Source organism: Cervus elaphus, chromosome 8 (genome assembly GCF_910594005.1).
Source record: "Cervus elaphus chromosome 8, mCerEla1.1, whole genome shotgun sequence".
Classification (NCBI taxonomy): domain Eukaryota; kingdom Metazoa; phylum Chordata; class Mammalia; order Artiodactyla; family Cervidae; genus Cervus; species Cervus elaphus.
In genome coordinates this window covers 45,086,398-45,109,936 of record NC_057822.1, presented here as the reverse complement: position 1 = coordinate 45,109,936, position 23,539 = coordinate 45,086,398, and the positions used below count along the sequence as shown (strand labels likewise).

Below are 23,539 nucleotides of genomic sequence, written 5' to 3'. Positions count from 1 at the left end.
TGCTAGAAGAAATGAAAAGCACTGAAAATGGTAAATATATGGATAGAAAGAAAAAAGTTTTTTTTCCCCTCTTTGTTTTTTTTGAAAATCAATTGACTGCTTAAAGCAAAAATAATAACAATGTATTGTGAGGTTTACAGCAAATATAGAGGTAAAATATATGGCTATAAGTACACAGTTGATAGAAGTGGGTACGTGTAATTATTTATTTATTATTGTATGATTGTTACATTATATGTGAGGCAGTATAATATTGATTCAAAGGACACTATGATACATTAATGATACATACTATAACTTGGAACAACTTCTAAAAGCAAAGAATGAAGAGGTATCACAAAAAAGATAAGACTAACAATTGCTTGAAAACCATTTCACCTAAAAGAAGCAAGGAAAAAAATCAAAGAAATAAAGAATAAACACAACTCAAAATGGTAAACATAACCCAGTAATACCAATAATTATATTAAGTAAAGATGGACAAAAGACTGTAATTAAACAGCAGAGATTAACAGACTGGATAGCAAGACCAATAGCAAGACCCAAGAAGAGGTGGCAAGAATATACAAAAGAACTGTACAAAAAAGATCTTCATGACCCAGATAATCACGATGGTGTGATCACTCACCTAGAGCCAGACATCCTGGAGTGCAAAGTCAAGTGGGCCTTAGGAAGCATCACTATGAACAAAGCTGATGGAGGTGATGGAATTCCAGTTGAGCTATTTCAAATCCTCAAAAATGATGCTGTGAAAGTGCTGCACTCAATATGCCAGCAAATTTAGAAAACTCGGCAGTGGCCACAGGACTGGAAAAGGTCAGTTTTCATTCCAATCCCAAAGAAAGGCAATGCCAAAGAATGCTCAAATTACTGCTCAAATTACCGCACAATTGCACTCATCTCACACACTAGTAAAGTAATGCTCAAAATTCTTCAAACCAGGCTTCAGCAATATGTGAACTGTGAACTTGCAGATGTTCAAGCTGGTTTTAGAAAAGGCAGAGGAACCAGAGATCAAATTAGCAACATCTGTTGGATCATCAAAAAAGCAAGAGAGTTCCAGAAAAACATCTATTTCTGCTTTATTGACTCTGCCAAAGCCTTTGATCACAATAAACTGTGGAAAATTCTGAAAGAGATGGGAATACCAGACCACCTGACCTGCCTCTTGAGAAACCTGTATGCAGGTCAGGAAGCAACAGTCAGAGCCGGACATGGAACAACAGACTGGTTCCAAATAGGAGAAGGAGTACATCAAAGCTGTATATTGTCACCCTGCTTATTTAACTTATATGCAGAGTACATCATGAGAAATGCTGGGCTGGAAGAAGCATAAGCTGGAATCAAGATTGCTGGGAGAAATATCAATAACCTCAGATATGCAGATGACACCACCCTTATGGCAGAAAGTGAAGAAGAACTAAAGAGCCTCGTGATGAAAGTGAAAGAGGAGAGTGAAAAAGTTGGCTTAAAGCTCAACATTCAGAAAACTAAGATCATGGCATCTGGCCCCATCACTTCATGGCAAATAGATGGGGAAACAGTGGAAACAGTGGCTGACTTTTTTTTTTCTGGGCTCCAAAATCACTGCAGATGGTGATTGCAACCATGAAATTAAAAGAGGCTTACTCCTTGGAAGGAAAGTTATGACCAACCTAGGCAGCATATTAAAAAGCAGAGACATTACTTTGTCAACAAACATCCATCTAGTCAAGGCTATGGTTTTTCCAGTGGTCATGTATGGATATGAGAGTTGGACTATAAAGAAAGCTGAGCGCTGAAGAATTGATGCTTTTGAACTGTGGTGTTGGAGAAGACTCTGAGAGTCCCTTGGACTGCAAGGAAATCCAACCAGTCCATCCTAAAGGAGATCAGTCCTGGTTGTTCATTGGAAGAACTGATGTTGAAGCTGAAACTCCAATACTTTGGCCACCTCATGCGACGAACTGACTCATTGGAAAAGACCCTGATGCTGGGAAAGATTGAGGGCAGGAGGCGAAGGGGATGACAGAGGATGAGATGGCTGGATGGCATCACCAACTCAATAGACGTGGGTTTGAGTGGACTCCAGGAGTTGGTGATGGACAGGGAGGCCTGGCGTGCTGCGGTACACGGGGTCGCGAAGATTCGGACATGACTGAGTGACTGAACTGAACTGACTGAAAGAAATGCACTTTACACATGAAGACAGAGAAAGGCCAAATTCACAATAGTTAAGGGTTTTATCACCATTTTATTAGTAACTGATAGAGCAAGTATATTAAAAATCTTTAAGAATGTTGAATATCTGAACAGTGTTGTCAACCAACCTGACCTAATTGATATTTGTAAAACTCTACACCTAACAACTTGAAGGGCACATGGCATTTTTCCAAAATAGACTAATTGCTAGACCATAAAATTAGTTTCAAAAAAATTTAAGTATTAAAATCTTTAGATTATGTTTTTTGATCAAAAATAGAATTAAAATAACATTTAATAGCACTAAGATATCTAGAAAATTTCCAAAAATTTAGAAATTAATCAACCTTCTAAATGATTCGTTGCTGGGATATTTCCTGGCAGTCCAGTGGTTAGCACTCTGTGCTCTCACTGTGGAGAACCTGGGTTCAGTCCCTGGTTAGGGAACCTAGATCCCACAAGCCATGCAGCACAACCAAAATAAATAAATAAAAATAAATACTCTATTGATCAAAGAAAAAAATTCCCAACAGATACTAGAAAATAACTGAACTGTACCATAATGAAAACACAGTAACCCAGTTACCAGTATCGGTAATGAAATCGATCCTGACCCCTCATTTATTTATTTAAAGACTAGCAACAGGATATTATAAAAGAATTTTATGCCAAAAGGGAAGTGAACAAATTTCTTTAAAAATATGAATCACTAAAATGTGCATGAGAAGAAATGGAAAATAGGAATAGCTCTAAATCCATCAAAGCAATTGGTAATTAAAATTCCAGGCTGAGGTGGCTTCACCAGTGAACTCTTAATTTAAGAAAAAATAATAGCAGTCTTAAACAAATCTTTATTTCCTGAAATATTTTAGAAGTAGAAGGAAGTCAGCACTTTTCAACTCATTTAATGAGGCCAGCATAGCCTTATCAAAACCCAACAAAAATTATTACAGGAAAAATCTCGGAACCACATTGCTCATAAATAAAAGAGCAAAATCCTCAACAAAATATTAGCAAACCAAGGTAAGGACAATATATTAAAAAGTTAATACACTATAACCAAAGTAGTTTTTTCCAGGAATGAAGCATTGGTTTAACATTTAAAAAGCAACCAATGTAATTTACTGTATTAACAAAATCAAAGAAAATAAGAACATGATCATCTTAAATCACTTGATAAAATAAAAACTCCCAGTATATAAGAAAACTTACTGATAAACATATGAAAATTATACTGTATAGCTAATGTAATACTTGATAATAAAATATTGAATGTAGTTTTCCTAAGATAAAGAATAATGCAAGAGTGATTGTTCTATATTGTCCTAGAATTCCTAGCCAGTCTAATAAGGCAAGGAAAGATTGGAAAGAAAGTAATTACACTTCATTTATAGATATCATTATTTCCCGTATAGAAAATTACAAGAAAGCTACAAAACAAAAACCTAATAAGGAAATTAGCAAGGTGTTTTAGGTACAAGTTCAATATCTAGTAATTTGTATTTCTGTATTCTAGCAACCAGCAATTGGGAAATGAAATTTTAAAAAATTACTATATACACAATGACATTTTGCATGTCATCTAAAATTTTTGTTCGGTCACCAAGTCGTGACTGACTCTTTTCCACCCAATGGACTGCAGCACTCCGGGCTTCACCGTGCTGTCCTTCACCATCTCCCAGAGTTTGCCCAAGTTCATGTCCATTGAGTTGGTGATGCCATCCAACCATCTCATCCTCTGTCTCCCTCTTCTTCTTCTGCCTTCTATCATTTCCAGCATCAGGGTCTTTTCCAATGAGTCGGCAGTTCGCATCAGGTGGACAAAGTATTGGCGCTTCACCTTCAGCATCAGTCGTTGCAAAGAGTATTCAGGGTTGATGACGTAGGAATAAAAACTAAAGATGAACAAGACACTGAAAACCATAAAAGGATGCAACAGATAAAACAAAACCTAAAGAAACGGGGAGATATATAATGTCCAATAGTCAAAAGATACAGTGTCGTTAAGATACCAGTTATCTCCAAATTGATTTATACACTGAATGCAAAGGCAGTTAACATCCCATCAGATTTTTTTTTAAAGAAATATACAAGTTCATTGTTAAATTTATATTGAAATGCAAAAGACCTAAGATCTTGAAGCAATCTTGGAAAAGAAGAGTAAAATTGAAGGACATTCATTATTTAATGTTAAGACTTGTTATATAGTAATTAGTAAATGAGATAGTGTGGTATCAGGGTGAGGAGAAACAATTAGATCTGTGGATCAGAATAGAGTTCAGCAATAGAACACACAGGTACAGTCAACAAATTTTCAGCTGAGGTGCCAAGATAGTTTAGTGGAGAAAGGTCAACTCCGATTTATCATGCTGGAGTCTTATATTCTTTTTTCACATTTTACGTACTAGTTGTTAAGGGCAGAAAGACTGTGTCCCATTTAACTCCTGCAAATTAGCCAGGGCAAGCGCATGGTGATCATTCTATACAGGCCTGTTGAGTTAAGTTGAATCAGAAATCAGATCCATACTCAGAAAGCTATATAACATCTATGTTGGGATTTGATAAGTAATTTTAATAAGAGGAAGGCTGGGATAATAGATTCAAAAACACATAAGCTTCTAGGAGCAATTTTTTAGACACATGGACAAGGATTAAATTCAAATATAATTTTTATTGAAATCTGGACAGATTGGGTGTTTCCAAAGATAACTTTTCTTTCCAAGAAGTAGCTACTTTGGTTCAAGTATTTGATGAATATTGGATAAAGATATAGCCAGAGACTCATATCAAACTAGGCTCCCTATAATTGGAAAGGCCCCAGGCATGCAAAGTACCAAAGTAATACTGATTCATTCATTCACCCATCCATTCAGTATTCATCATGTACGCACAAAGCACCAAGCATGTAATGATGAACAAGACATACATCACTGTCTCCACTTTTCTCATGTAGAAATTGAAGAGGATATTTTAAGGCTTCACTAAAATCAATACTCTTAGTCTAGAATATAAATTTGTAATGACTATAGTTTGTAGGCCAACAGATCTCATTCTTCTTTTGGTTTGTATTAGGGCTCTTCAATAGAAAAACAGTATGAGCTGTATATGTAATTTTGAATTGTCTAGTAGACACATTTAAAAAATAAAAATAAACAGGTGGATTAAATTGAGTAATATATTCTATCTAACAATAAAATGCATTATATTGACAATCACATTGACATGTGATCAATATTTTTTATTGATCAAAGGAATATTTTTAATTCTTTTTTTTTTTTTGTAGTAAGTCTTCACATTTCAGTGTGTGATTTACACTTAGAGCCAACTCGATTCAGACAAGCCATTATTTCAAGTGTCCAATAGCCTCATGTGGCCAGTGGCTACCTTATTGGAGAGTGATATGATTCAGTTCCAAGTCAGCTATAGTCTATTGAAGATTACAAGTGGAGGGACTTACCTGGTGGGCCTGTGGTTCAGAATCTGCCTTGCATGGCAGGGAACACAGGTTCGATCCCTGGTCGAGGAATTAAGATCCCACATGCCATGGGGCAGCTGAGCCCTCGTACCACAACTGCAAAGCCCTTGTGCCACAACTAAGATTCGGTGCAGCCAGAAGTAAATAAATAAAATTTTTTAATTAAAATAATAAAGTTTACAAGTAGATTTCAGAAAGGTGGAAAACTGATGGTATTTCTAGCTCATAATGTTAGAGGAAAATCACTGTATCCAGGAAAGGACTCTTTATTCTATTGCTAGAAATATCAGGACCTGGGGTCAGAATGAACTAATTCTGTTATAGTCAATAGTTCTCTAACCCTCCACCAATTCACCAGTTTTCATCTGAAAGAATCCTAGAGTTTTACTATACTTGGAGACAAATTGTACCACCAGTGTGCAAATATACCCAAGTAGTCTTTGAGAACTCAGATCTTTCCAGCATTCAATGACCCCACCATCGAGACAGCTTTCAGGTCCTAAAAAAAATACTACTACTCAAATTTCTCAATAAACATTTGTTGGATGAATGATGAAATGAACCAGTAGCCCTCATATCAGTTCTCTGATACACAAAATATATTCAGCTCTAGGTTAATAATCCCAAACTCATTTGCATGCTGGTCTTCCATTTAAAATGCTTTCACATTCAACAGAATAATTTCTTTCTTCTGTTCTAAGGTCATTATTTCCACTAGGCTATAATGGAAATCCCCTTATTTTCAAGAACAACAGTAATTTACTACATAATGCACAATGAACTGTATTTTAGAGTCTTAATTTATTGAATTTCATCAAACCTGAATCTCAACTGTAATTTAGAGAGAGTTGGAACCAGCCTATACTTACTCACTTCTAACAAAACATTTATACAGTCATCAAAAAATTAGTTTTTCATCTTTCACAGGAGAGTTTCTCCTGGTGAGGGTACTACCCAGGTACCATCCAACTCCACCCCAACAGAAACACCTGGAAGCTGAATCCTGGATCCACTTCTGAATCGAAATTTCTGCAGGTGGTGTCAGGGAATTTGCATTTGCAATAAGTACTAGGGGAAAAGTCATATGCACTAAAGTTTGACAACCACTGCCCCTGCAGTGAAGTTCCAAACTTTAGTATAACTAAAGATAAAATTGTATACTATCATTTAAATCTGTTTTATTACTGGAGGAAATTATGTTTTCAGTACTTATGTACTTTGTTCACCACCTGGGCTGAACATTCCACTGTGTGCTGTAATTTCCCTTTAAGTAAATTTTAAGAGGCACTCAATATTCAGCCCATAAAACATAGGCTGTGCCTTTTTGATATATAGGTAGTAAATGATGGATTCAACTAACATCAGATTTACCCATCATAAATGGGCAAATGTCTAAACCCAAACTGACTAGGACCAAATTCTATTCTTTTGTACTTTCCAAGTGTATTCTCTATAATGCTTGTTGTAACAGTGTCAGGAAAGGTATTCTTTGCTTCTTAATTTTTTTTCCTATGAAATCATTTTGAATACTTTAATTCAGTCACAATTCTACAGATAGCTATTGAGCTAGACATAAGTACTGGAGCTTCAAAAACGAACCAGATTTTGCATCTGCCTTTAAGGGCATCTTAGCCTCTGCAGGGAAAGACCAAACATGAAAACCTTGTGTTGAATTTAACACACCAGGTTCAACAAGGCACCAGGAACGAGAGAGAGGTGAGGCAGAGCCAGGCTTCATAGCGATGATGTTGTACTCAGTTCGGGCATGAGCCATAGTTGGCCAGAGAAATGGACTCATTCATACAGGGTAATCCATCAGGAAGGTCAGAAGTGCCAAACCTACACCCTTTCCATTACACCCAACTTTCCCCAAGAACCTGACCTGCAAAAGCAGGCTGGCTTCCCTTTTTCTCATACCCAGAGCTCTCTCTGGTTGTGAGTAAGATGTTAAGCGTGATACATTTCCTTTTCATGCCGCTAAGGTGCCATTTAATCCACTCCAGCAATAACTAAATAGGAACTTACCTTTAAAAGATGCCGAAAGCAACGTGCTGCTGATTTATTGCCACATCTGTTAAAGCTCCAGAGGGAATCTGACTCTCTAGATTTTAAATATAGTTAAGTTATTGTGATGATGTTTCCTGATTTAATCCTTCCATAAATTAGATGAAATGATCATAGAACCTGTTGTCACTTCATTCTTGCCCTATCTCCTCTTTTGCCTTCATTAATTCCGAATAAAATACCATAAGACATTGATGTAGCACTTAGAGATGGGAAGGCTATGTTTTTATAGCCTCAATTTGAAATCATACTTAAAGACATCTAAGCCTTTACTGAATAGTGGGGGAACTGTTCATGTCATATAAGGCTCCTAAGGACCTTCCTGGGTAATTATGGGTGAGGAAACTAAGACTCAGAGATAAGTGGCTTGCCTGGGGTCACTCTGTAAGTAGTCAAAACACCCACTCAGGTCTTCTAACTCCAAGTACAAGGCTCTTTCTAGTATATCCTTTCATCTTCTGGGGAGTCTATTAAAACAGTTTCTTGACTGTTTGCAGTGAAAGGAACTATTGCCAACATGTTAACAAAACCCAAAATTGTGGCATCTCCATCACCTGATCATCAGTGTTTTTAGTTTATCACTTCACAGTCATTATTTGGTGTTTTCTTACAGAAGGCAACAGACCACTGCAACAGAAAGTGTCCTTAGATGGGAACCCCAAACCTATACATGGAACACCAGAGAGGTCAGATGGCCTACAGTGGTCAGCTGAGCAGCCTTGTAACCCAAGCAAGCCTAAGACAAAAACATCTCCTGTTAAGTCCAATGCCCCTGCAGCTCATCTTGAAATAAAGCCAGATGAGTTGGCAAAGAAAAGAGGTAAAGTGATTTCTTTTGCACAAATGATTCAACATATTTTGCACACGTAGAGAAGTACCCGAATGACAGAACTCTCCAAAAGATGCCGCTTAGTGACGAGAGTTAGGCATGAAATTACATTTCTTTCTGTGGCCACATAGGTTGAGAACCAGATATGATTCCTCCATTGTTAATCAAAGGTCTTGAATGTTTAAGTGGAATTATATCCCCTTTCTCTGCCTCTCTGTGGCCATTCTTCTCTTTCTAGGCATGGGTAAATTTGCACCTCAAACACTTGGTACCCTAACATCCTATAAAGCAAACGTTAATGCAGGTGCCTCTTTAGCCGTGTGAATGTTGACTGTTTCCCTGATATACAGGTTCTGAATTTGCATTGACTGAAGATGAGTTTAGAGGCCAACCATGTCTTCTGATATGATGTTCCTCTTGTAAACTCAGTTCTGTGTTAGAACTTTCAGACAAAAGACTCTGAAAGAGGGTTTTCTATCGGACACACTGTGTTTTGATTACTTTTTGAACTTTGATATATTGATACTTTATGCATAACTAGTATTAAACATGAAAGGAGCTAAATCACTTCCTTTCTGATTATCAGAGGATTTAAATAATACTCTCATTCAGGCCTCAGTTGTATCTGATTTCCTTGGCTTGGGTTTGATTATACCTTCTCACCTTTCTTGAGAGAGATTTCTTTTTTCTAAGAAACCATGCTCTTGTTGGGATAAGTACCATTTGCCTATTTGCTCTGCACTATCTGTAAACCCTGGTGACAGTTTCAGGAAATCAGGCAAGACTGGCACCCGCAGAGCTGCTTTAAGCTCTGCTGCTATAATTACAGGCCTGGCTCAGGGCGGATGGGGCCAGAGCCAGGGTGCTGGCACGGATGCGCTGTCCTCTCTCTGGCGCATTTGTACCTCTCCCAACCTCCATGTCATTTTCCTCTTCCAAAAGCCCTGCTGGCTTTAAACCACACAGAGTGGTGTTTATAGAGAGAGCCAGCAGCACAAATGGTCTTTAGACGTATCAGATTCTAAGAAACCCCAGTTTGTAATAGAACATAATGATCAGAGCCTCTTTCCAAAGGGTAAAGGAGACACACGTGCCCAAAATGGCCCAGCCAGAGAGCCCACTGGTGAGATCACAGCTTCTCAGGGACCACACAAACCACCCACTCTGGATTTTAAAAATTGGCATTATAAACATCCTGTTAATGGAACTTTTTTTTTTTTCATTGAAAAACAAAAGACGATCTCTTTTTATTGGAAGGGGATATAGTTGCCTTTGTCGTTGTTGTTTAGCTCAGAAATAAAAAAAATAAAGTGTTCATTTTAACATATTCTTTCTTGACATTAATTTCAGGCCCAAATATTGAGAAATCAGTGAAGGATCTGCAACGCTGTACTGTGTCTCTAACTAGATATCGTGTCATGATCAAGGAAGAAGTAGATAGTTCTGTGAAGAAGATCAAAGCTGCCTTTGCTGAATTACACAACTGGTGAGTAATTTCACTTAGAAACTATCAATTTATGGCACTTGAGCTGTTCCTGTAGGTAAAAGCATCAGATGGAAAATGTTGTTTATTTAATACATAAACATCACAGAACAACACTTCAGCGAGTTTTCTTAGACCCTGCTGACAGATGCATATCTTGGGAATAGAAAACAAGAGAAAATTTGGAATAAAGAGAAACCTGATAGACATTATTTGCTGGAGTTTGAAGTTGGGCCAAAAGTATATGAATGATGTAGAACACAACCTCAGTAAAGGAGTAAACTTCAAAAACAATATTTTTGACAAATCTTTGGAAGGTTAACATCATGAATGCTTACTCAGAAAGAATATTTTCCAGCCTGATATCATCATAAAATAAGAAAAGCTCTCTTAACAAAATTCAGAAACATCTTATGTAAACTTAGTGATAGACCCCCACTCTTGGTATCTTGAAGACTGGAATTAAGAAATGGTATGCCAGTGTGGTTTTGGTCCTGCCCTGCCCTGCTCTGCAGTGGATTTTGATGGAAGACATTTCTTTCAGCCTTATACTTTTGCTCATGTCCACAGTCAGAGTGAAATATCTGTTAGTAAGAAAGATTAAGTTATTATCAGTAGAAAAATGTTCTCAGTGTATCCATCAGGACACTTTCAGTTTCAAGTGACAGAACCTCAAATCACAGTAGTTAAACGAGGAAAGAGGATTTATTACTGATGTACATGAAAATCCCAGGAAATTCCTTTAGGCAAATTTGGTTCTAAGCCCAGTATGTTAGCAGGATTTGGATTCCCCCCTCTCTCTCTCTGCCTCCTTTCCTTGCGCAATGTCCCCCACAGTCTCCTGGTTCTGCTTATTCTTGACTTTACTCTTATAGGTACAGTGTCTGCATGTGGCAGCAAAGATGACATGCTGGCAGCTCCAAGCTTACACAACCTTGAGCCCCGTGATCTGAGAGAGGACTTCATTTCCAGTAGTTCTGACAAAAAAGTCCAAAAGGGCTAATTCCCATTAGCTGGGTTGGGTCATATATCTGTCCATAAACCAGCCCCTGTGGCTCCAGGGACAGTCTTCCCACTAGCCAGGCCAGAGTCATGTGCCTACCCAGAGAGTTAGCGGTGGGACATTGGCAGGGTGGGGAGGAACCCCACCTGAACTCCATGAACTGAGAGGTAAAGAACCCTGGATCCCTGGAGAAAAATCGTGGTGTTAAAAAGGAAAATTAGAACAGAAAACACATGTCCACAATGCCCAGGCTCACATAGCATGTTCCCTATATTGGCCTCTCATGATTCCAGAATTTGTTCACACTTTCCGCATATTCTTCCCATTCTAATTCTTTTCTTTGACACTGATGTGCTTTTTTGCTGACTGTAGCATGGTGTAAAACTAAGGATTATGTCAAACAGTAACCTAATGTAAAAGTCTCAAACTTTAAATCATCTGCTACTTAGAATGTGAGATTCCAGGGGTGCATAAGTCATCAGGGACTTGAAAACAAACCATCTCCTTCAGTTATTCAGTGAGGAATCATTTACCCTCCATCAGTGGAACACTTCTCTGATCAGATTATAACCTCACTAATTGTTCAAAGCAAACTCCAAGAATATGTTTGGAGAAGGTAAAGATGCTATACAAATAAAAAGTGCTATTATTACTATCATTGATTTTTAAATTTTATAGTCACACGACTTTTCCAATTTATCCTTCAGTTCAGTCGCTCAGTCGTGTCCAGCTCTTTGCAACACCATGAACCACAGCACGCCAGGCCTCCCTGTCCATCACCAACTCCCGGAATCCACCCAAACCCATGTCCACTGAGTCGGTGATGCCATCCAACCATCTCATCCTCTGTCGTCCCCTTCTCCTCCTTAATTTATCCTTAAGTTACCCTAATATGTAAAAGCATGCTCAGGGTCTTCCTTGGTGTTCCAGCGGTTAAGAATCCATCTGCCAGTGCAGGGGACATAGGTTCGTTCCCTGGTCCCGGAAGATCCCACGTGCCGCAGTTACTGAGCCCAAGCACTTTAGAGCCCCTGTTCCGCACCAGGAGGAGCCACCGCAATGAGAAACCTGCACACCACACCTGGAGAGGAGCCCCCGCTGGCTGCAGCTAGAGAAAGCCCATGTGCAGCAGCAAAGACCCAGCCCGGCCAAAAATAAATAAATAAAAGAACACGCAACATCCAGACCTGTTCTCTGAAGCCAGAGTCAGCACACGTCACCTGTAAAGTGCTAGCAGGTTAAAAACCTTATGCTTTACAGGCTGGAAGGTCTGTGTGCTCCCACCCAGGTCTGCTGTTGGGGCGTGGAGGCAGCCAGAGAGTCTGCAGAGGCAGGGGCCAAATCTGCCTCAGGGGGGTCGTGGTTTGCCAGCCTCTGTCTGGAGCCTCTGTCTGGAAGCCGCTCACAGAAGACTGCTCTGTCTTCTCCGTCGGTGTGGCATCTTAGAATACAGTCTTCCTCTGAGGCCTGTGTGTGACACCTTCCATCTGAGTGACTCACACGCTAATCGACAGAGTGTAGCAATGACCTCAAATTACCTCTCTCCTCCAGCTGCTCTGAGTCCTTTTATTTTTTATTTTATTTCCTTAGTAAAATGAACATCTCATGGCTCATGAGACATCTTGAGATTTATAACAGATTCTTTGAGTGCTTTAGTCCTCAAGAGCGGGAAGCGTGGGGTCAGGAAAGTCAGCACCCAGGGAAGATGCATATCTTTGCTTGTAATTCACATCATGTTTTATACTGATGGGAAGGATGGCTTCTGAATGAGCTCTGCCAAAGCAATACGGCTGTTTAAAAGTCACCTTCTTGACAGAAGGACGTTCTCCCTCCAAACTGAACGAGAGAACATTTAGATCAACCACTTTCTGAATGGTATTTCTGCAAAATGAGAAAACACCACCACTTGTTTTCTGACCTAACCCTTCAGCAAAACAACTCCCAAATACTTACACAAATGTTAACTTGAACATAAAACTAAAGTATTTTTTATCAACCACAAACATGCATTTATGCCAAAGGGGAAAACTTTGCCTCTATTCAAAATAAGTATGCTGCCCAGGCAACAGGGCGATGTGCTTGAATTAAGCCTCTCATTTTCTGAGGAGCAAAGGATGGATCTTAAGGATTGTGGTGCTCTTGAAAAAATAGTGGGTCACGAAATAGAAGAAGGCAGCTTAAAAGCTTAAAAAATGAAGCTTTCCTAGTGGCGCTGAAATCACGAACTCTAGGCACTAGAGAGATTTTTGAATGCAGCCCTATTCGTTTAGTACAGTGGAAACCTCAGGGTTGTATCATGGAGTGCGTCCAGGTTTGGAGGCTGTGGCATCCTCTGGAGATTTCCAGGAGTGCCGGTTCTGAGGCAGATGTTGACTCATGTGATGCACAAGCAACAGGGGTGTGGGGTGCATCCGTCTGCCGCTTTTCCTTCCCTGCCTCGGGCCACCCTGTTCTCTCACCTAAGCGCTCAATAGGCGCTGTGTGTAGTTCAGAAATAGACAGTCAGTTATTAAAAAAAAAAAAAACAACACCCTTCATATTCACTTTGCTACCAAAGCACCAGCTTCAGGAGGAGAATCCCGAGTAACTAAATTCCCTCCCCACCCCACCCCACCCCGCCCGCTGCAAGCTGGAATGCACCGGGATGGATTGTGTGAAGTTGGGAGAAAGCCGTGACTTGCACATGCTCAGTACTGAGCGACGGGTGTCTGAGCGAAATGAAGGAAATGCTTGTCCTTCCCAATCTGGCTGTGAAGAACGTTCTGCTCAATATGTTACCGAAGAAAGCCACTAAGTAGCTAACTTATAAAATCAGAGTTGGCGCTTAACCAGGACACAGTTACAGAGGGCTAAACGACCATTACATGGCTCCTTCTCATTTTTCCAGAAAGAATTAGGGATTTAAGAGGGGGAACAAAGATGACACAATACCCTCTCAATATGTCTTCAGAGAAAATAAATTTTGCAACATGAGCGTCTGTGTGAAAAGTCACATCAGGAACTAACATGAAGCAGCTGGTTTCTTTCCTATATGATTGGCCCCCTACCACAACTGGAAAATATTCATCCTTCCGAATCATAGCTGCCAGGTTTAATTGCTTTGTGTGCAGACTAGTCTAGCTTCTCACAAATCTGTGTGTGCATGGCCAAGTTGATGTTGACGGCTTTAAATGAGCAATAAAACATTAAATGCAAAAAACATTGAGGAAGGAGAGTAATACTTGATAGTTTTGCCATATGCTGGGGGAGAAAGGATTCCAAAATAGAGCTGTAAAAAATTGTTAGGTGCCATTGTCAGTTTAACATCTAATTAAAAGCATTCCTAAAGAAAACGGAAGGCTGTAAGGAGCTAAAGGGTTAGGGTATGTGCTGGGTAACCGATTGCAGAGGATGGGGGCTGGAGGGGATAATATGTTTAGGTCGCCTTGCTTTCAAAAAGGAAAGGGAAATCAAAGCATGCCTCCTGTATAAAGTGGCCAGACATGTTCCTGGACCTGTGTTTGTTTTCTCTTGAAACAGTGCCAGGAAATTGGAAGTAGGTCAGAAGTTTCCCAGCTCCCCCGACCATAAGCCCTCCCCCACCTTCCCTTTCTCTGTCGGCTTCCCCTCAACTCCCTCCCTGCAAGGGCAGGTGAGCCTCCTGCTGCTCCCTACAGGCCGGGGGCCCTCTCGCGACCCCAGTCACTACACCATGCCTGCCTGCGTGTTCAGTCGTTCAGTCGTGAACGACTCTGTGTGACCCCACTGTGTGACACCGCCCCCCTCCAGACTGTAGCCAACCAGGCTCCTCTGTCCATGGAATTTTGCTGAAGCAGGTTGCCATTTCCTCCTCCAGATCATCTTCCCAGCCCAGGGACTGAACCTGTATCTCCTGGGTCCCCTGCATTGGCAGGTGGATTCTTTACTGCTGAGCCACCCGGGAAGCCCCTACTTCACCGTAGGACCTTGTACTGGGCTCTCTGTCTCCTTTTTCTTTTCTTCCTTTTAATGACTGAAACTCATTTTGTCTCACTGGTAATCTCATCGTTTTGATGACCATGTGCCCCTGTGCCCCCCCACCGCCCCTTCCAGAGTGACAGATTTGCATGTTAACCAGCTAACGGAGTCTGTTAAAGCTCTCCTCCAGCCAAAAGAATGACTCTAGACATGAGAATTGCCGGCTAAAGAGAAAGCCACTTTGAGATAAGTATATCTTTTGCATCTCTCAAATCCCCCTCTGAAGGAGGGCTCTTTATCTGCTGCTAAAAGCCCTGTGGGTCGCCAAGCAGAACCACACACAGACCATCAGGGTGGTCAGCAGGGTGGCCCATGCACAGACCACATATCACTGCTGTGACATTTTAAATGTTGTGTCTTTTTCTGGGATATGAACTCGAGAAGGCCTCCTGAAGAAAAAATTGTCAGTGGGGCTGTTGCATTTCAGAGCAAGCCAGGCAGCAGTCTGTCCCATATTCCCACTTTGCTGCTTCTCCGGTGCCCAAATAACATCAAATTCTTGGAGCAGGCAGCCTTGGAACTACTTCAGCTTGAGTCCAAATGAGACCATTTGTCTTCACTTTTGCAGATTTATCACATAACAGGATTCTTCCTCTTTGGTTGTTTCCTCCCCTCCCCCTGCTCAAACTCCCCGAACTTTTAGCTGCCTTTTCTAATATCCAGCTCTCCATGCAGTGCTAAAAGCCGAGTTTTTCTGTGCCCTTTGGGTTTTTTATTTGTTCTCTTTGTGAATAACTTAGCATTGACTGAAAGATGATGCCTGAGAATTAATATTTACTTCTCTCAGTACCAAAGTATATGTGTATGCACTATAATTACCAATTCTAGAGCTCTGTGGTCATCCCTTGCTTTGGTACCAGCCCCAGAGATGCTGATTTCACTGGGCATAAGTGAACCCAGAAATAGGGTTTTATTTTTAAAGATCCCCTGGTGATTCTCTTGTGCATCTGTGGTTGAAAACCACGGACTCAGAGTCCCGCAAAGGAGGGTGATATGTCTGGGGCCAGAGCAGTGTTCCCAACCAGATGAGTTTGCCTTCCCCCAGGGAGACAGTTGGCATGTCTGGAAATATCTCAAGTTGTCACAGCTGTAGAGAGGTGGTATTACTGGCATCTAGTAGGCAGACACCAGGATGTCACTATTAATACTTATCCTAGAATGCACAGGAGAGCCTCCCCCATCCCACCGCCCGCCACCCACCCCCACCAAAGAACGATCTAGTCCAAGACATCAATAAGGCTGAGAAAGCCTGAGTGAGAGGACAGGGAGACGGTTGCACCAGCCCTTCTGCATGGTCTGCTGCAGCTCCTTGAGTGAAGGGTGGAGATGCCTCCCTTTGCAACCCCCGCCCCCAGTAGCTCTCTGCCCCTCCTCCAGCAGCCCTCCTGACCCACCACTGCAGACAAGAGAAGGGAGATTTCCTTTCCATGCCCAAATCACGCACACACACCCCAATGCAGCCATAGTGTCTTCTCTTTTCACAGCAGTGCAGGAGGAAGGCATTTCTCCCATGCTTCCTGAAACATAAACCTTGCTACACATTTTAAAGGTCAAATTACATTTTTGTTTCCTTAAGAGCAGCAGAAACAATTACACTGAAGTGTAGAAAAGTGAGGGCTTTGCTTCTTTGTCTATTTTTTCATTATAGAATTCAAGTCAGTCCTTAGGAGAAAATGGAAAAATTAAGAACTGAAAGTTGTAGCTGGTGATAGACCATCACTTTCATTCACCATGCTGTCTCTGCTGAGTCTTTTTTTTTTTTTTCTTCTCATTTTGCAATAAAACCAAATAACGCAGTGGGGACCCGGATTCAGATGAAGATCTGAGGCATGTAAAGATATATACAGTAGGGAATTGTTCCATTAAGTGTCTGTCTGGGGAAGTATTATTTTCCTCTGGCTTTAGTCAAGCCACAATATTGCTTGATGTTTCTGGCCACACATGGTATGTATCCAACTCCTCTGGTGCCAGTGACATCCCCAGGCGGGCCTGCCCTGTGCTAATCGAGCTGAATGACAACAGAAGGGCTTTTTGCAGTCTTACTGTGCTCTGCTGGTTGGGCAAGTGTTTGTTGACCCTCTCTTAATTATGAAAGAATTACCCTCTTTTAATTAGGAGAAGATTGAAATTAAGGCACTCTGTCTACTTTGATAGGTAAGTACAGGGGAAATACATACTAGGTAAAACAGGTCCTAGAATCAGATCTGTGCCTCAGAGTAGATGCTATGACAACAAGCAAATCTGGCTTTTGAGTTCAGTCACATGGAGGATGGGAATGTCAGTGTGGGTAATGAGTTGAGACTCCACTATAAAACCATGTGACTGAAATAGGAAGCATTCTGAGTGCATCGAGAGTGTCTGGGGCAGTGTGTTGGTCAGTAATAAAGTGATGCTTTTCTCTGTGCCCTTCAACAAAGGGTGTTTATCACAGGATTACCAACAGGAGAGAGAGCTGACGTTAGGAACCTTTGTAGTCACTTAGTATTGTCACGTGGGGACTTCACCAGGCCTTTGGTTTCCTGTTAAAATATCAACAACGTGTTAAATGATTGCTAGATTTTGCCAACTCCTTAGCCTACACAGATGATGCAGATAAAACCAAGAGTGTACTTATTTTATGTTTTTTCCAAGAAGTTTAATACAAAGTCTCTACATACTTCTGCCCTGCAAGGGAATAGTCTTTTCATTGATCAAAGCCTATCCAAACAAGACTTTCTGACTGATCTCTTTTCTTCTCATCAGATGTTTTATCCAAGTGCCTACCTGCTAGTCACTTGTGTTATCCTGTAGAAATTAGACAAATCCATTCCTTCTCCCCACACTCAGTATTGGAGATTAGGCCAGTATATTAAAAGAACACACATTATGGAGATGAGCATACACCTGCAAAGGATGTCAAGACAGTCGTAGAAGAAGCTAATAAATATATTTATATCTCAAGAGAGCCGAATGTATGCTTTTCTGTCACTGGCCTAGCTGACAAACTGCCCCAAATGACTCCTTTTCCTTACTCGGCACCAGTCCAATGAACAGAAATCAGTTCCAGGATCCATTTCTGAAATTGTGAAAAGGGTAAATGCCTTATACCGTGGAGGAACTCAAGGTTCCTGTGACTTTGTGTCTGCGGCAAGTCCCCATGGCACAACGCATTTCAAATCTTGCCTTGTTCGTGAATATGTGTCAGTCTAAGTAGGGGTAGCTCACTCTGGGGAAGTGAAAGCTTCTCTTTTCCTCTTTTCTTTCCTCCCCAAGGTTTTTCTCCGCATTAGATGTTTCCCCAGGGCCACTGCAAGGACCGAGTGAATCAGTCGACATGAAGGAAGAGCAGGCTGATAAATACAAAAAGTACAGAACTGGCCTTTTCAGTTTGAATATGGTCCCCGGGAAACCAGCATAAATAGCACCTTGTATTAATAGCCTTTGTGAGCTCCACGTGTGATTACCTCCGTACGTCTTGTCAGCGGCACACTTAGCGTTGGAAGTCAGCTTTCTTTCACTGCCAGCCTTCTTGCAGAATAATAAACCCAGAAGAAGAGCTAGAGGATAAGAAGTTGGTTCTGATTTCAGCTTGAAATCTGAAAAGATTTCTGAATCTTTTCAGCAAATGAAGGCTACCTGTCAAATCAGCTTCAGAACATGCTCCCGAATAGGAATCATTAAGTTTTCATCATAGAACAGAAATATAAAAAGGAATTAAGCAAAGTGTTCTAACTATACAATCCCAAGAGAGTGTGTATCATTTGTATGTGTGTGTGTGTTTTAATTTAAAATATAATCCATTTTCACTGAGAAAATAAGACAAATTTGCTCCTATATATTAGGATAAATATAAAATACATTATTGTTTGAAAAGTGGAATATCCTAGATCACAATTTCAGAGTACATTTTGGCACTTATTTGTATTTATTAGACCAGTAGAGTGAGAGTGTAGAGTCAAATGAGACCGAGGAGTAATTTGGGACAATTTATCATTAGGACAGCAACAAATCATATAAAAGCTGTACCTGAAGCTAATACAGTAGATTTCCTTACATGTACATTACATTATTGCTCCAGTGACTGCTACCTTTGGTACTTAATAGGCCATATTGGAACAAAAGTGACATCTTCCTGGGTTTATTAACAACTTAATTAGGAGGCCTGAGGTGTGGATTTAGACAGGATAGGATTTAAATCTCCTCTCCACATATTCTAGTACCGAATATGGTTGAGTTTCCTAACTTCTACTCAGATGCAAAACAGGGCTACTGTCACTTTCTGCAGATTATTCTAGAAAATTTCTTGCCTGGTCCATGATAGAAGTTCAGTCTAGACCGGTTCTCTTCTCTTTCAGGTAAGCATTTAGTAAATGTCTTTTCCTCTCTACCAAGACACTGGGAGGAACTGAATCCATTCCACCTGTCTGTTTACTGAGCGTACACTGGATTGCGGCTATAAGATATGGATATTTCATCACAGCTTTTTACTGTCTACCCCCTGGTGAAGAGAGATGTAAGGCAAAGGAACCCCTGATTCGGAATGGCCACGTTCCGAGTAGTATAGGTCACCACATCAGGCCTTCGTTCCCTTTCCTGTGTCTTCATGCCTTCCCTTCCCTTCTCTTCGTTCATCCACCCAACACAGCAGAGCCCTGGGCTAGTGGGTGAAACCGGAACAGGGCAGGAAGGCAGATACTGCAATGGGGCTGGGCCTGGGGGCAGAGAAAGCAATACTGCTGGGTTAGGGAGGGGTCGACCCTAGAGGTGACCTTTGAGCTGGTCTTTGAAGGAAGACTAGGAATTTGTCATCCTGGGAGGGGAAAAAGGATTCCATGCAGAAGGAAAAACACAAGGAACCAGAAATAAGAGAGACCACAACATGATTTGAGAGGAGTGTGTGCCCTGGGTCTCACTCCATCAAAGTGAATTTTAAGCACACCTCTCTCAAACCAAAAAATTTATTTATAAATAATTTGTGTGTGCTATGGTTAATCTGTATACTAAAGATTGGGAAAGTCTGCTTTTTGGAATGAAAAGTAAACACATGGGACTTCCCTGGTGGTCTAGTGGTTAAGACTCTGCACTCCCAATGCAGGGGGCACAGGTTGGATTTCTGGTTGGGGAATTAAGATCCTGCATGCCACGCAGCTCAGCTTTAAAAAAAAAAAACATATGTACATGCAGTTTACTATTTTCTGTATGCCCCTATTTGGGAAGCCATTGGCTGGGGCAGGTCCTGAAGATGAGGGGCAACAGGTGAGCCTGGAGATGCTGGCTGGTGAGAGCCTTTTGGCCCAAACCAAGAAGTACACATTCTCTCCTCTTCACGCAAGAGTCAAAAGATGCAGGAGCCTTCAGGAGGCCAGAGCAGTGGAGGCTAGGCCTGACTGCCTTGGGTCGGAAGCGGGCCAACATTTCTGTGACTTTTCCTGGTCCTATCAGTCTCTTCTAGTTTCTGTTCCTGAGTTTGTGTTAACTGTGATTCATTACCATGGTGGCTACTGCCTAGATGCCCTCTTCCCCTAAAATTGGAGGGAAGTGCAACAGTGTTCAGAGTGGTTGGCTGTATTTTGGGTATGAGACAGAGATTTTACTTCATTTTATTTTGAAATTTGTTTTATCTTCCTTTCTACATTTCCCAGTTTTTTGTTTTTGGTTTTTTTTTTTTTTTTTTAATGAGCATGTAAAATGAAGTAGCTTCCCTGGTGGCTCAGAGGTTAAAGCGTCTGCCTCCAATGTGGGAGACCCCGGTTCGATCCCTGGGTTGGGAAGATTCCCCTGGAGAAGGAAATGGTAACCCACTCCAGTATTCTTGCCTGGAGAATCTCATGGATGGGGGAGCCTGGTAGGCTACAGTCCATGGGGTCTCAGAGAGTCGGACACGATTGAAGTGACTTAGCACAAAATGAAGTAAATGAAGAACTTCCTTAAATGGTACCCTTGTACTATAAGACAATCAACACCACAGATTTCTGTTTGCTTTCTTTCCCATAGATGTAGTTTTGTTGTTCTTTTATTTTTTTTAAAAAGGAGATGGTAGTAAGTCATATCATTTTTATACCTATAGAAGCTGAAATACAGATAAGTTTCTTTCCCTGAATGCTGATCTCCATGGAAAGAAACAAAACTAAGAAGTAGTCAGCAAAGATAAGAAATTATATTATTAAGCCAAATCAGATGTAAAATTCTAAATAGAGGTATGTAAGGAATATAGATACTTTTTAATTGAACATGTGATGATGTGGGATTTGTAGAATTTGCAGGATATTGCAACTTTGATGTCATTTCTTAAATTCCAAGAAGAAAAAGGAATCCCTGTCCGTATTTGTTTGTTTTTCTTTTTTTTTAATAAATTCATTTATTTTAATTGAAGGCTAATTACAATATTGTAGTGGTTTTGCCATACATTGACATGAATGCACCACGGGTGTACATGTGGTTTTCAATTAACTATTGTGTGTAAGAAACTCCAGGATTTTGTGTTGAGAGTTAGTCTTTATGCTTCATCTGCACATGCCTATGCACCTCAGATGGTGTGGTGAAATATTCACCAACTGTAATTTAAATCATTATCTAATTCCAATATAAAATATGCAGACTAAGAGGTATTAACATTAACAGGTTTGTTACCTCTGATTTAAAAAAAGGAAAAAAAAAACGGCCTCAAGCTGATTGGCAAATGGAGCCCAGCTGCCATGTTCACTGGCAGCCAGAGTGGCGTAGCTCCGCCATACGTGTTAACTCCAGTTCGTGCTCAGAGACATTCTGCTTTATTTCCCTGAGACTCACGATTTCTAGGCAGCTCTTCAAAGAGTTGCATCCCAACCCCAGCTGACAGGCTGTAGACATGCATGTTGGGTTTTGTATGTTTGTTGCACAACACGTTGGAATTCAAGAAACCTTTAGATCAATTGTCAAATCACTGCTGCATTCAGAAAAAAAAAAAAATTCCAATTATAAGAAGAACATGGGCTGTTGTGAAACTGAGATGCAAACGTGGACAGAGTGGAAGGTAAAAGGCTCAGCAATCCCAGCAGAAAGCTGAATAAATGAGCATAGCCGGCTCCTTGATCATGAGCTGTCGTGGTGTGCTGGCAAGTGGGGCCGGTGAGGAGAGCCCTGTCTGGGATCACTCGGGAGGACCTGATCACGTGGGCAGAGAGCAAAGGGGTGTCGTGGAGACTGCTGAGTGGTGAGAACAGTGACCAGCAGTCAGGGCAAGGAAGGCGGCCAGGATGGACATGCAGGGGAGGAAGAATATTCACCCTCTACCCTTGTGGGTTCTTGACTGAGACCTTGTTATAAAAGACAGATTAACAAGAGAAAAACAAACAGACACTCAGGGAAAAGTGAAGTGCCCACGGTGGCCTAGAATTCAGAATTAAATACCATCGTAATAGGGAAAGAGGAGAGGCATGTAGACCTCTGAGGGAGAGTACATGACTTTTAGGAATGACGGACTGGTCCTTAGAAGAGCAAATGGAAGGGATGCTGCTGCTGCCGCTGCCGCTCAGCCACTTCAGTCGTGTCTGACTCCTTGTGACCCTGTGGACTGTAGCCCGCCAGGCTGCTCTGTCCATGGAATTCTCCAGGCAAGTGTACTGGAGTGGGTTGTCAGGCCCTCCTCCAGGGGATCTTCTCAACCCAGGGATCAAACCTTTGTCTCTTATATCTCTTGTATTGGCAGGCAGGTTCTTTACCGCTAGCGCCACCTGGGAAGCCCGGGAGGCATGAGGGCTTGTGACAAAGTCTGACCATGGTGCCATTTCTAGTCTCTCCTGTGGCGAGAGTCAGCATCCTCCTTGTTTGATGAAAACTCCTGGGAAAGGAGACGGGTATATGACACCTGAGCTCCTTTTAGACAATCTATCTTGAAGCAGATCGGAGAAAGTGTCTCCCTGCCTTTGCTGTTTTTCACTGCCCATAGTGTTCACAGTAATCAATATACCGAAGTGCCATATTTGGGGGTGGCATATTCTGCTAGTCTTCAGGGAGCAGAAAGGAGAAACAGGGAACTGGCAGCTATGCAAGAGCCTGGGCGCTGTTTGTAGGCGCCTGTTCTCCTGACCCCAGGAATAGAGAACCACATGTAGTCTTGCTGTATGTGTGTGCCTGTCAGGCCAGGAGTACCTTTATTGGCAGCAGCAATAGTTGAGAAATGGGTGAACTGAAACCCCTGACTAGTTTTGCCCTGGGCCCAAGAATTCTTGGCAAGATGTGGGGGAGGGGACTAGAAATGGTTCCCGTGGTAACAGTATAGTACACCCTAAGTGGATAAAGGGAGGTTTTCTGCCCTCCACCTGGTGGGCACAAACCTTTCTTCCAGGGCAGGGGAGGTAGATGCCTAAACTCCTGAGCAGTACAGGTGGTCTCTTCCACCAGCACCTGCACTCAGCTAGCATTCCTCCCACGGTCACAGTTCTTACTCCTGATGCCGCAGTAAGGAGCAGAGCCCAGGGTGAGGGGAAGTATTTGTACATCACCCTTTCTCTTTAGTGAAAGAAGTGGAAATTGTTTATACAGGAAGCC

The 23,539-nt window shown here is 41.4% G+C and overlaps 1 protein-coding gene across 6 annotated transcripts in view; it reads left to right on the top strand.

The window, feature by feature from the left end:
• Positions 1-23,539, top strand: part of SPATS2L (spermatogenesis associated serine rich 2 like) — a 182,425-nt gene that overhangs the window by 134,250 nt on the left and 24,636 nt on the right. For 5 of the 6 annotated variants that reach the window (XM_043910449.1, XM_043910448.1, XM_043910454.1 and 2 more), the window contains 2 exons: positions 8,334-8,540; positions 9,900-10,035. In XM_043910449.1, coding sequence (XP_043766384.1) covers positions 8,334-8,540; positions 9,900-10,035 — 343 coding nt within the window. The remainder of the gene's footprint in view (positions 1-8,333; positions 8,541-9,899; positions 10,036-23,539) is intronic. The other variant, XM_043910453.1, reaches the window with a different exon arrangement.